The sequence below is a fragment of the Nicotiana attenuata genome, unplaced genomic scaffold (assembly GCF_001879085.1).
Source record: "Nicotiana attenuata strain UT unplaced genomic scaffold, NIATTr2, whole genome shotgun sequence".
NCBI classification, from domain to species: domain Eukaryota; kingdom Viridiplantae; phylum Streptophyta; class Magnoliopsida; order Solanales; family Solanaceae; genus Nicotiana; species Nicotiana attenuata.
Genome location: NW_017671062.1, coordinates 326,645 through 337,876, shown reverse-complemented (window position 1 = coordinate 337,876; position 11,232 = coordinate 326,645). Strand labels below are relative to the sequence as shown.

The window sequence follows — 11,232 nt, the reverse complement described above, 5'->3', positions numbered from 1 at the left end:
AATTGCACTATCCTTTTTAGTGATCTCCAATCCAATCAAAATAGAAAAAGAATGGGCATATTTGGAAAAGGAAATTTTACCTCCTATAGCAAAGGTATACACCTTATTTATTATAAATCGAAACTATTTTAAAATATTAGTTTTTATAACTATCTTTTGTATTTTATAGCAAAATAGGTATTTATGGTATACACTACAATTGAGGCATGAAATACGCTATTTATATTTTTTTTCCTCTCTTTTTTTCAGTCAACACACGGTTCTCTCTCAAAATTTTTCTTCTCTCTCTCTCTTCATTTTCTCTGTCTTCGAGCAAAATATTTGCTTCTAATCGTGAATTCTTTGGTCGAATCCTTTAGGATTATTGCAATTAAAAAAACTTCCACAGGTTCAGTCAATCTACAATGTATACACCAACATGAACGTTGGAGTTTTTAAAACGATGAATCATCAATTTCTACATAACTATGAGTCAAAATCGTCGGTATCATCATCCACTATTGGCTCATCCTCTTAGGAGAACAGATCTGGCCATGGTTGCGCCGAAGAAGATTTGCGGACCAGATTTTTGTTCGTCTCCATTTTTAGTTTTAATACAATGTATGCAGTATTTTGCTTCGCCGGAAATGTCATCTCCGGCGAACTTTCTTCTCTTCTTTGCTATTTAATCACATACAACAGTATAAATACATTGTATTCTATACAAATACACTAAAATATATTGCTTTTTTGTATAAACACATTATTTCCCCCTGTATTTATGTATTCCGAAGGTTTGTATTTTTTGAATACCGCCTAATATCACTGTGTTTTGTTGTTTTTTGTTGTTTGAATACAGTTGAATTGAATACGGTGAATTGAATATAATGTAAAATAGTTACTATCTATGAATGGAATACAATGCATATAATCGAATTGAATAGAATGGTATGCACCCTATTTTTTTTTGTTTTTTTTTATTTGAATACAGCTGAATTCAATATACACCATTTCCGTTATTAAATACCCCTAATCACTATTTTTAGGCGGATTACCTCACTGTATTTATAAATACGTTCGCGCGAATACATGAAATACATAATTAAACATCTGTAATCCCTGGATTTTACCTTACTATATTTACAAACACACTCGAACAAATACATGGAATACAACACAATTAACAACGAAATTTATGTAGAATTGATTTTATTGAGTTAAATTAAGAGTGATACACGCTAATTGATCCTCTCTCCGTTATTAAACAACTGAATTACCTTATTTTTTAGGCGAATTCTCTTATTGTATTCATACAATAGCGCCAACAATAAAAATATAGTCGCACAACTGGACTCCCCTACTTTTTTTTTTTTTAGGCCAATTCCACTATTGTAAAGTCGCTTAATAACTAAATAGTGGTTTCCGAAAATTGCCAAACAAGCAAAAGGTAAAAAATGAAGAAGAAACAAGAACCAATTGAAACAAGGCAAATATCTGCAGCCAAGAAGAGACAGCAAAAATGGTGGTGGCACACTTGGGGGCTATTTCCTTTTCCTCCTCCTGCATCCTTAGTTCTGTATGTTGCCCTCGTCTCAGACACTTCACCATTGACAAGAATAAACCTCTAATTGGTATGCCTCTTTACAAAATGAACCATTTTTAGTTTAATGCTCTTACGAATTGCTCATTGTGCGTCTTTTCTCTGTGTAATGTTGACATTCTGTTATAAAGATTTCAACTTTCTGTGCTTATCTTTTTCTTTTGTTAATACTTCAAATTTTCTTATGAAGTTTGCACTGTAATGTGGATATTTTCCCTATACCTGTTGGTTTCAAAGGAATTTAGGAGCTCTCTATTTGGCAAAGTTTAATCATGGAATTGCTCACTTAATTCTTTTTCTCATGTTAATTTGAAATTCATGGGGTTTGGGGGTTGGCTTAGAGGTGTTATTTATGGTTCATGTTGAACTTAATCTGTAAGGTGTGATGACTTGTCATGCTTATTACAAATGCATAAAAGCTGTGTTGTCAAGCAAATTAGATGCACTCAGTGATTAATCCCCCCCCCCCCCCCCAACCCCAATAAAAAATATTTATATATCTGTCTCACTGTGTAGCTCTATTAATTGTTGGGATTAGCAGAGTAAAACCTGCCCATTTTGATGAATGGTTTTATCTTTTAAGAGATTTAAGTTCTACTTATTGAAAAACGAAGAAAAGGGGAAATCAGACTCATTGAAGTAGAAAAAAGTAATTTTTCAAAAATTGCTTGAATAACCCCTTTTTTATTCAGAAAAAGAAAGAAAATAAGTTTCTTTCACAATCTCCACCATTTACAATCTTCTGCTCTCCCCTTTCTTCCCTTTCCTTTTGATAAAGTAAGAGATTGTATTAATAAGGCATCCAGAAGATGCAAATTACAAAAGATGACAAAAGTGTACAGTGTCTAAGAAGACACTGAATTAGCTCCTGTACAATGCTTAAGCTAAGATCAAGGAGCTAACAAAATCCAAAAAGTTATCCACACTATTAACAGGAGTATGGAAGTTCCAACTAAACAGATAGCTTTTAAAGAGTGTAATGGAGTTGAGATTCCATCAAAACATCTGCGGTTCCTTTCATTCCATAAGCACCAAAAAATTGTAGCTGGGATCATTCTCCAGATCTTCTTTATCAACTCTCCAAAAAATCCAGCTTACATATGCATCTTTGATGTGGAAAGGCATCACCCATGCTAAACCAAAAATAGAGTAGAAGAAATTCCAGATGACACCTGCTATTGGGCGAAGAAGAAACAAATGGTTGACATTCTCTGAATTTTTCTGGCATAGATAGCATCTGTTGGCTAGTACAATACCTCTTCTTCTTAGGTTATCTTGTGTTAAGCAAGCTTCTCTGAGAGTTAACCAGGTAAAGCAAGATACTTTGAGTGGTTATCTAGTCCTCCAGACATGTTTCCAAGGCCAGTCCTCAAGCATCCCATTCTGTGAACATAGGAGGTTATAGCTGGCCTTGACTGTGTACTTTCCTCCTGTTGAGTTGCCCCAGATGAGTCTGTCAGGTTGATGCTCTTCAATTTTGCATTCTTCCAGTGTGGATGATAGCAGAAGCAGATCATTAATTTCCCAGTCTTGGAGGTTTCTTCTGTATAGAGGATTCCAAGTGTTCCCTTCCCTGTTGTGAGCAACCAATGAATTCTGACGACTAGCTATCTGATACAACCCAGGATATGGTTCTCTGTGTTGTGTTACCAATCCATCTGTCCTCCCAGAATTTTACATGAGAGCCATTGCCAACTCTGTATGTTATTTCCTGGAGAAAATAAGTATGAAGAGATCTGATACGTTTCCATAGTCCTACCCCATGTGGGGCATTGTTTTCTTTGGTGCACCACTGGTTTTGAGCTCCATGCTTTCCCGTAATGACCTCCTTCCAATAAGCTGGTTCAGGTTGCCCATACCTCCATAGCCACTTCATTAACATGCTTTTGTTATGGAGCTTTAGGTTCCTGAGTCCCATTCCCCCATCAGATTTAGGCTGAATAACTTTGGCCCATTTTACCAAGGGGAATTTGTGAGTTGTGTTGTTGCCCTCCCATAGAAACCTACTTCTCAATCTGTCTAGCTGTTTCAGAACTGAGCTTGGCATAGGGTATAAGGACATACAGTAAGTAGGGATGCTGTCAAGAACACTACTAATTAAAATGAGTGCCACCCATTGAGAGATACTGCATTTGCCAAGTTGCGAGTCTCTTTTCCACTTTTTCTACAACATCACTCCATACTCCGATTGATTTGTATTCAGCACCCAAAGGTAAACCTAGGTATGTAGTGGGGAGGGATCCCATTTTACAACACAAGATCTCTGCCAATTCTTCTAGGTTGGAGACTTCATTGACTGGGTATATGGTGCTTTTAAGCATGTTGATGTGTAATCTAGAAATGGCTTCAAAGATGAGCAAAGTGAGATTGAGATGGGATACTTGGAGTCTCTCTGCTCCACAAAAGATCAGTGTGTCAAATGGGAGACAGTGACTGAGTTAGCTGGATTTCTGCCCACTTGAAACCCCTGTATCCAATTCATCTCCTTGGCTTTGACTAGCATTTGTGTAAGGCCCTCCATAGCCAGTAAAAAGAGGAATGGAGAAAGAGGATCTCCTTGCCTGAGGCCGTTTTGTGGGGAGAAAAACCTACTGGACTTCTATTCACCAGCACAGAATACTTCACTGAAGAAATGTTGAAATAAATCCACCTAATCCATCTGTCACCAAATCCCATCATCTTCAACATGTTGATAAGGTATGGCCGGTTTAATTGATCAAAAGCCTTCTCAATATCGAGTTTGCACAGTAAGCCAGTTTCCCATTTTTGATTCTCCAATCCAAAACTTCATTTGCAATCAAGGATGCATCTGTGATTTGCCTATTTTGATGAAGGCACTTTGTTGACCAGAGACCAGCTTCCTAATAACTCTTTTCATTCTTTCAGTAAGGATCTTTGCCACCAATTTATAGACACTGCCTATTAGACTTATTGGTCTAAAATCCTTAAGCTCATATCTAACCATATGACCATGTTGGTGGTAATGGTTAAGGTATCCCATGAAGTCTGACTTGAGAACCTCCCAGCATTTTTGAAAAAATGCCATGGTGTAGCCATTAGGGCCTAGTGCTTTGTCTGGGGCACAAGAATTTAAAGCTGCAAGGACCTCTGGTTCCTCAAAAGGAGATTCCGGGTCCTCTCTGTCATTTGAGCTGAGTGTGTAACCCTGTAAATTCTACTGAAGGTCTCCATGCTTCCTTCTCTGTGTACAAATTCTGATAGTAGCTCAGAATTTCCTCCTTGATCAATCCTTTATCTTTAATTATCTCCTCTCCCACTTTGAGTCTATCAATACTGTTACCCCTTCTTCTTGAGTTTGCCACTTTTTGGAAGTACTTTGTGTTCCTGTCTCCTTCCTTCAGCAGACTTTTGCCTCCAGGAGGTTTCCTCAGCAATTGCCAACTGTTCAAGTTCCAATTTCAAGTTGAATGCTTTCATCTTTTCCTCTGGCGTTTGAACTCTATGTTCTGCTGTTTGCTCTAGTAATTGCAAATCAGCAAGAGCTTTGTTCCTTTTGGTTTCCATGTTACCGAAGACTTCTTTGTTCCATCTAGTAAGATCTTCTTTAGGTTCCTTAGTTTCTGGATAAGGATGAAATCTGGGTTGCCACTAATTGAATAAGATTGCCACCATCCCTTCATCTTGTCCAGAAACCCCTCTGATTTGAGCCACATATTCTCAAACTTGAAATAAGAAGGTGTAGTTTCCCAATCTCCACTTTCCAAAAGGATTGGCTTATGAACTGAAATTACTCTGGGCATAGCAATTTGGTACACATTCTTGAACATTTCATTCCATTCAGTTGAGAATAGAAATCTATCAATCCTTGATGCTTGTAGAGAAGCCTCACCTCTTGACCATGTGTATAAAGCTCCCTGAAGTGGTGGATCAACCAGACCTAACTCCTGGATTGTGTCTGAGAAGCCCAACATAGCCCTGGATCTTCTTATGCAATTTAATCTCTCGCTTTCAAATCTGCAGACATTAAAATCTCCACCAATTACCCAATTGTCAGACCACAACCCCCTGATTGCTGCAAGTTCGTGCCAAAGGACAGTTCTTTCAGGGTTGGTGTGAGGACCATACACCCCTGTGAATACCCAATTGAAATCTTCTAATAAACTTTCGAATCTGCAGGAGATTGAAAAGTTCCCCACTTCAGAGTCTACACAATTCCAATTCCTTTTATCCCACATAATTAGGATCCCCCCTTTGCTACCATATGCCTTCAGTTCAGCCCATGCCACCCATCTATTCCCCCATATTTGACTAATCAAGGAATTGTTCCAATCCTCTATTTTTGTTTCTTGTAAGCATAGAATATCTATCCCCCACTTGTGCACAAGGGATTTTAAAGTACTCCTTTTATTCTTCTTATTAAGGGTACATTCCAACTTAGGGTTTTGATCTTCATTTAGGATGGATCTTTTGAGACCTGCCCCTTTCTTTCTTGCCACTGCTGCTGCCCTCTTGTAGACCCCAAGCCAATTTCTTAAGCTCTGAACCCCCTTTAGACTTCCCTTTTTTTGACTCCACTTCTGTATTTGCTTGTTGTTGCAATTGGATCTTCCTTTTCTCCTCCATTCTAAGGATTAGCCACGTAATGTCTGATTCGAAGCCTGTAGCATGTACCCGAACGCTTTGCAAGCTTTGAGCAGTGCCATTTTCGTCCATCTTGAGGTTTCCACCACTGTAGGTGTGTCCACCATTTGCATGCATGATTTAGATGAATCATCAGTGTCATACCATGGCAAAGGGAGGAAATTGTTGAAAGACTTAGAAGAAAATTCTGATTCCGAGCCGCTGACCCTTGGAGATACTGTTTGCATGAGCAATTCTGACAAATTAGGGCTAATTCTTTCTGCTTCAGCATCAGCATCAGATTGGGAGTGGAGAGTTTGTCAGAGGCAATGTGGTTAAGCGCTTGTATTTCCTCTGAGAGTGGGTCGAATTGATTCGTCAGTTGCACTGTTGAAGATTTGTGAAGACAAGGATCGTACGCGTAGCCTGCTCTCCAATAAGTAGCTGGCTTGGGCCTTGAGTATTTTTTATTCTTGGACAGTTTTGGGCTTTTTGCATAACCCAATATTCAGGAAGTTGTCCTATTGAAGATTATTCCTGACTCCTGAGTCTTGACTAATCAAATCCCAGTTTTAATATTAATGCCTGCAGTAGGATGGTAACCCAGTTTTGGTATGCAAAAAAGAGATAACGACATTCAGTTAGTGCCGATTAAGTAACTGCAATTTATTGGTCGACTTCAAATAATGATGATTTTAAGGATTTTGTTCCAACTTTTAACTTTGTAATTAGTTCTTTCATCTACGCATTTTCTTCTAAAAAGGTCATTCATTTAGTTAACTGAAAAAATACAACTTCTTGCATTCCAACAATGTTGGTATCATGAATTGTTATAAGCAAAGCCAAGACTCTAAAACTGCTTGCTAGAGGTAGATGCTTGTCGTGTACTAGGTCAAACATGGATACTATATTGGTGAGTCAGTGCATCCGTGATAAGCTAGAATCTAGTTCCGTGCCAGTGTGTGCTTCAGGTCTACTTTACAACTCTCTGAACTCATTTTGAAATGTGAAAGAAGTTTTTTGTGATTGCAATTTTAGCCTTAAAAGGCCTCATCATCCTGTGCATCTGTTGGTCATGGAAAATGGATTTAACCTTCAGGGTTTAGATCCAATTTGATGCTATATGCATGAATTAACAAACATTCATTTCCATTTCAAATGTATTCACTCCTTGAAATTCGACAGTGGCTGCAATGAGTGATGATCCAATTCGTGAATGGATCCTTTCAGAAGGAAAGGCAACACAGATCAGAGGAATCAGTCCCATTGGTGGTGGGTGCATAAATCGTGCAACACGTTATGATACTGATGCTGGTTCCTTTTTTGTTAAAACAAACAGGTATTTGATTATTATTTTCCTGTCAAACATTGAACAGATTATGTAGATGGTTGCTTAATATGGTGTTGTTAAATGTGATAGATGGCTTATACGGTATTGTTAAACGTGATAGATGGTTGCTTATACAATAGCGTTTAAAATCTAATCAGGAGTATTGGACCATCAATGTTTGAGGGAGAGGCTTTGGGTTTAAATGCTATGTACGAAACAGGGTCAATCCGTGTACCAAAACCATATAAAGTAAGCATTTCAGTTGTTTTTTTCTCCTGTCTTAAACACTGTAGAAGCTTCCCTCCTCCCCCTCCAGAAAAGAAATAAAAAAGAGATAAGAGAGTTCACGACTGTAACCTAGAGGAAATTGTTTCATGCATTATGTAGGTTGGATCTCTGCCAACAGGTGGCTCATACATCATAATGGAGTTTATTGAGTTTGGTGCATCTAGAAGCAATCAGGTGAGAGTGACTTTTCAATTCTTTTCCCCATAATTTCTTTTTTCTTCATGCTTTTGTTTGGTTAATTTGGTAACAGCATTTAGATGTTTTACCATTTACTGGTTTTCAGTCAGCATTAGGAAGGAAGCTTGCTGAAATGCATAAAGCAGCAAAGTCTGAGAAGGGTTTTGGCTTTCACGTTGAGAATACTATTGGCAGGTATCCTATTAAAACTCTTCCACAGTTATGAGGATGCATTTCACAAAAACCACTAGATGATGCATTGCACATCACACTTATTTAAAGTTTAGCCATTCCACTGCTTTCTGTATAAATAGAAGGATTGTGAGTAGCATTTATTATTTGGTAAAAAAGAAAAGTGAAAGGAGAATATTCAATTTAATATCTAGTAGTTGAAGTTGGAGTTTTCTCGTCATTCATGTTTCTCCATATTAAGTGTAATCTGATCAAAGATATAAATGGCTGAATATTTGTGCATTGATGTAGCACTCCGCAGATAAACACCTGGACATCAGATTGGATCGAATTTTATGCGGAGCACAGATTGGGATACCAGCTGAAGTTGGCTCGTGAACAGTATGGGGATTCAACCATTTATGAGAGAGGTTTAAATCATCATCTTATTGGAAAAGAAAACTTTGACTTCATTTATGGAATTTATCTTTTTTGATCCTGGTAATATGCAATGGAATGTGTACCTCCTCCTTACTTCATTCTGAATTTAAAATTACTTCAGGCTTCATTTATTTTATGGAGAATTGCAATTTGGATCACTTACAGCAGTGACAGAATGGATTCTTGCTCCGTAGATTCATTCTAATGGCCAAACTAGCTTGCTGCCTTCTTTTCCATCACATAAACTGATGCTCCCACTTATCTTTTAATCTGGCTTTGAAAGATTTATAATCACATCTCTCTTCACGTACTCATTCGAAGAAGTCCTGATAGACAAGTTTAAAGTTTAAGTTGTTTCATTCGGCGATGAGACAACATCGGGGAACATGGAATGATGGACAAATATCAAACTTCCAAGTACTTGAATATTATTGAATGTATCCGAGTCCAACATTTTTGTGATAATCTTCCTTCTCTGGAATTTGAGGCTTGACAGTTTTACAGCGGCAATTTAATCTGTAATTAAGTAAATACTTGTAAAGAGCACAAGGATGTTCACGTGGTCATTCAATATCTGACATGTTTTATCTATTTTGTTTTAATTAATCTATTCTTAGGACAAAGGCTAGCAAAGAACCTGGGACCTTTATTCAAGAATGTTGTGATAGAGCCATGCTTGTTGCACGGAGACCTGTGGAGTGGGAATATCACATATGACAAGAATGGTGAACCCGTGATTCTTGACCCTGCATGTTATTGTAAGTCCTGGGTTCACAGTTTCAATATTATCAATCAAATGGTCGTTGCATTATCATTCACTGCTTCCTATATGAAATGTATCTCTTCCAGAAGCACCTGAACATTATATTATGTAATATCTGAGGCAAGTGTGGTTGGTGCAGTTATATTGTGATGTGAACTCCTTATAGCTCATTATATTTTCACAACCTTATTTATCACAGCCTCCAACATAACAGGTAATAGTAATAAAGATTGATACAGTAAGAGGTGGAAGATCCGTCTTTAGCCGAGGGTATATCGGAAACAGTCTCTCTGCCCTTCCAGGGTAGGGGTAAGACTGCATACATCCTACCCTCCCCAGACCCCACTTGTGGGATTATACTGGGTTGTTGTTGTTGTTGTTGTACAGTAAGAGGTGGAAGATCAGACAGTCCTGGATCCTGTTAAATTTTACAATATTTCTGCAACGATAGTAATGACAATTAGACAAGCAAAAATTGAAATGTAGGATGCTACTATGAAGGTAAAGTATTTGCTTTTTTTATGTAAATAAATTTCTCAGAGGAAACCAATATGAGATTCGCCAACCATCCCAATTGTCCAAATTGACTTTCAAAGGTCAAACTGGGCACTGGTCAAGGCTATTTAAAGAGAATTTCAGAAACTTCTATGGTTAAATGGTGAAGATGATAAGCCACGTGAAAAATACTCTTTATTTTTTTAAATTCCTCAAATTGCTTAAATTTGTCTGAAAATGCCGTCCAAAGTCCAGTTTAACTTTTTTGAAAACTTAATATGAACAATAATTTTGTGAGGTGAGTTCATAAAGATGAAAATTTTCCATATGTTACCATCTTACTTCAGATTGGTTACTTCACCCCTATGCTTGTAAACATTCAGTTAGGTTAAGTGTATACAGAAAGGTTGACACTTAAAAAATGATTATTGCCTCTTGGATTGTAGCAAACTTCATGTAATTGGTTGCTTTATTCTCTGTTAGCCTCTTCTCTAGATGGGTAGTGAATTCGATTTACTTCTAGATATACAGCCTGGTTTATGTGATGCCTAGTAATAGACTTAAACCCCTTTCTGCCTCATTATTCTTTGCGCCAATGTCATCCACACATTGCAATATAAATGGATAAGGAAATATACATAAGTTGAAAGATCTCAGTGCAATATTTGTATCCTAGCAGTCAGGTATTTGGTTTTAGGTGAATGAATTGATGGCTCCAGATGCACTTTAACATTATGAATTCTGTCTTCTTTAGATGGACATAATGAAGCAGAATTTGGAATGTCATGGTGCGCCGGATTTGGAGGAGATTTTTACGAGGCTTACTTTCAGGTGCTGTAATTAATGATTTTTCCGTAATACGCATCTCTTTCACTTTTCATCAGCATTTAGTACCCATGCGAACATCTTTTTTTTTTTTTTTTTGTAAAAAAAAAATAGATAATCGGTGATCTCAAATAACGAGTTAGTTTTAGCATCACTCCATATTGGCATTTGAACCAGGTTGTCAACTTGCAACTTAATGGTGGTGTATGTCTGACATTTGCTTCATGTTCTTGGTATTTACTCTCATTTGTTTCTGTGTATGTTTTGTTCAGGTGATGCCTGAACAACCTGGGTTTGAACAAAGGAGAGATTTGTACATGCTGTATCATTACCTAAATCACTATAACTTGTTTGGTTCTGGTTACCGCTCTTCTTCACTGTCCATTATTGATGACTATCTACGGATGCTCAATGTCTAGATAGATACTAGTTTTTTCATTTTCTTGTACATGTGAAGCTTTGTCTTTCTGTAGCTACCACCATTTTGAATAAGCCAGTTGTATACCCCTTCCTTCTCTTCCGTGAAAGGGTGACAATTCTCAAAAACTTGAAAACAAAAAGGTTTAGCCCTTACTCCCTATG

General features: G+C 37.4%; 1 protein-coding gene across 1 annotated transcript; it reads left to right on the top strand.

The window, feature by feature from the left end:
• The first annotated feature begins 1,436 nt into the window (after positions 1–1,436).
• Positions 1,437–11,154, top strand: LOC109205609 (protein-ribulosamine 3-kinase, chloroplastic). The gene is made up of 9 exons (XM_019368324.1): positions 1,437–1,610; positions 7,346–7,499; positions 7,649–7,739; positions 7,878–7,952; positions 8,062–8,150; positions 8,439–8,557; positions 9,185–9,325; positions 10,580–10,656; positions 10,923–11,154. Exons 1-9 carry the CDS (start codon positions 1,499–1,501, stop codon positions 11,067–11,069), a joined length of 1,005 nt encoding a protein of 334 aa, XP_019223869.1. The 5' UTR covers positions 1,437–1,498; the 3' UTR covers positions 11,070–11,154.
• The last annotated feature ends 78 nt before the right edge of the window (positions 11,155–11,232 follow it).

Excerpts from the sequence above, each read along its gene's own strand:
- LOC109205609 (XM_019368324.1), top strand. The coding sequence starts at position 1,499 with ATGGTGGTGGCACACTTGGGGGCTATTTCCTTTTCCTCCTCCTGCATC. Across the intron at positions 8,151-8,438 it reads GTTGAGAATACTATTGGCAG|CACTCCGCAGATAAACACCT; the intron begins GTATCCTATTAA and ends GCATTGATGTAG. Across the intron at positions 10,657-10,922 it reads TTTACGAGGCTTACTTTCAG|GTGATGCCTGAACAACCTGG; the intron begins GTGCTGTAATTA and ends TGTTTTGTTCAG.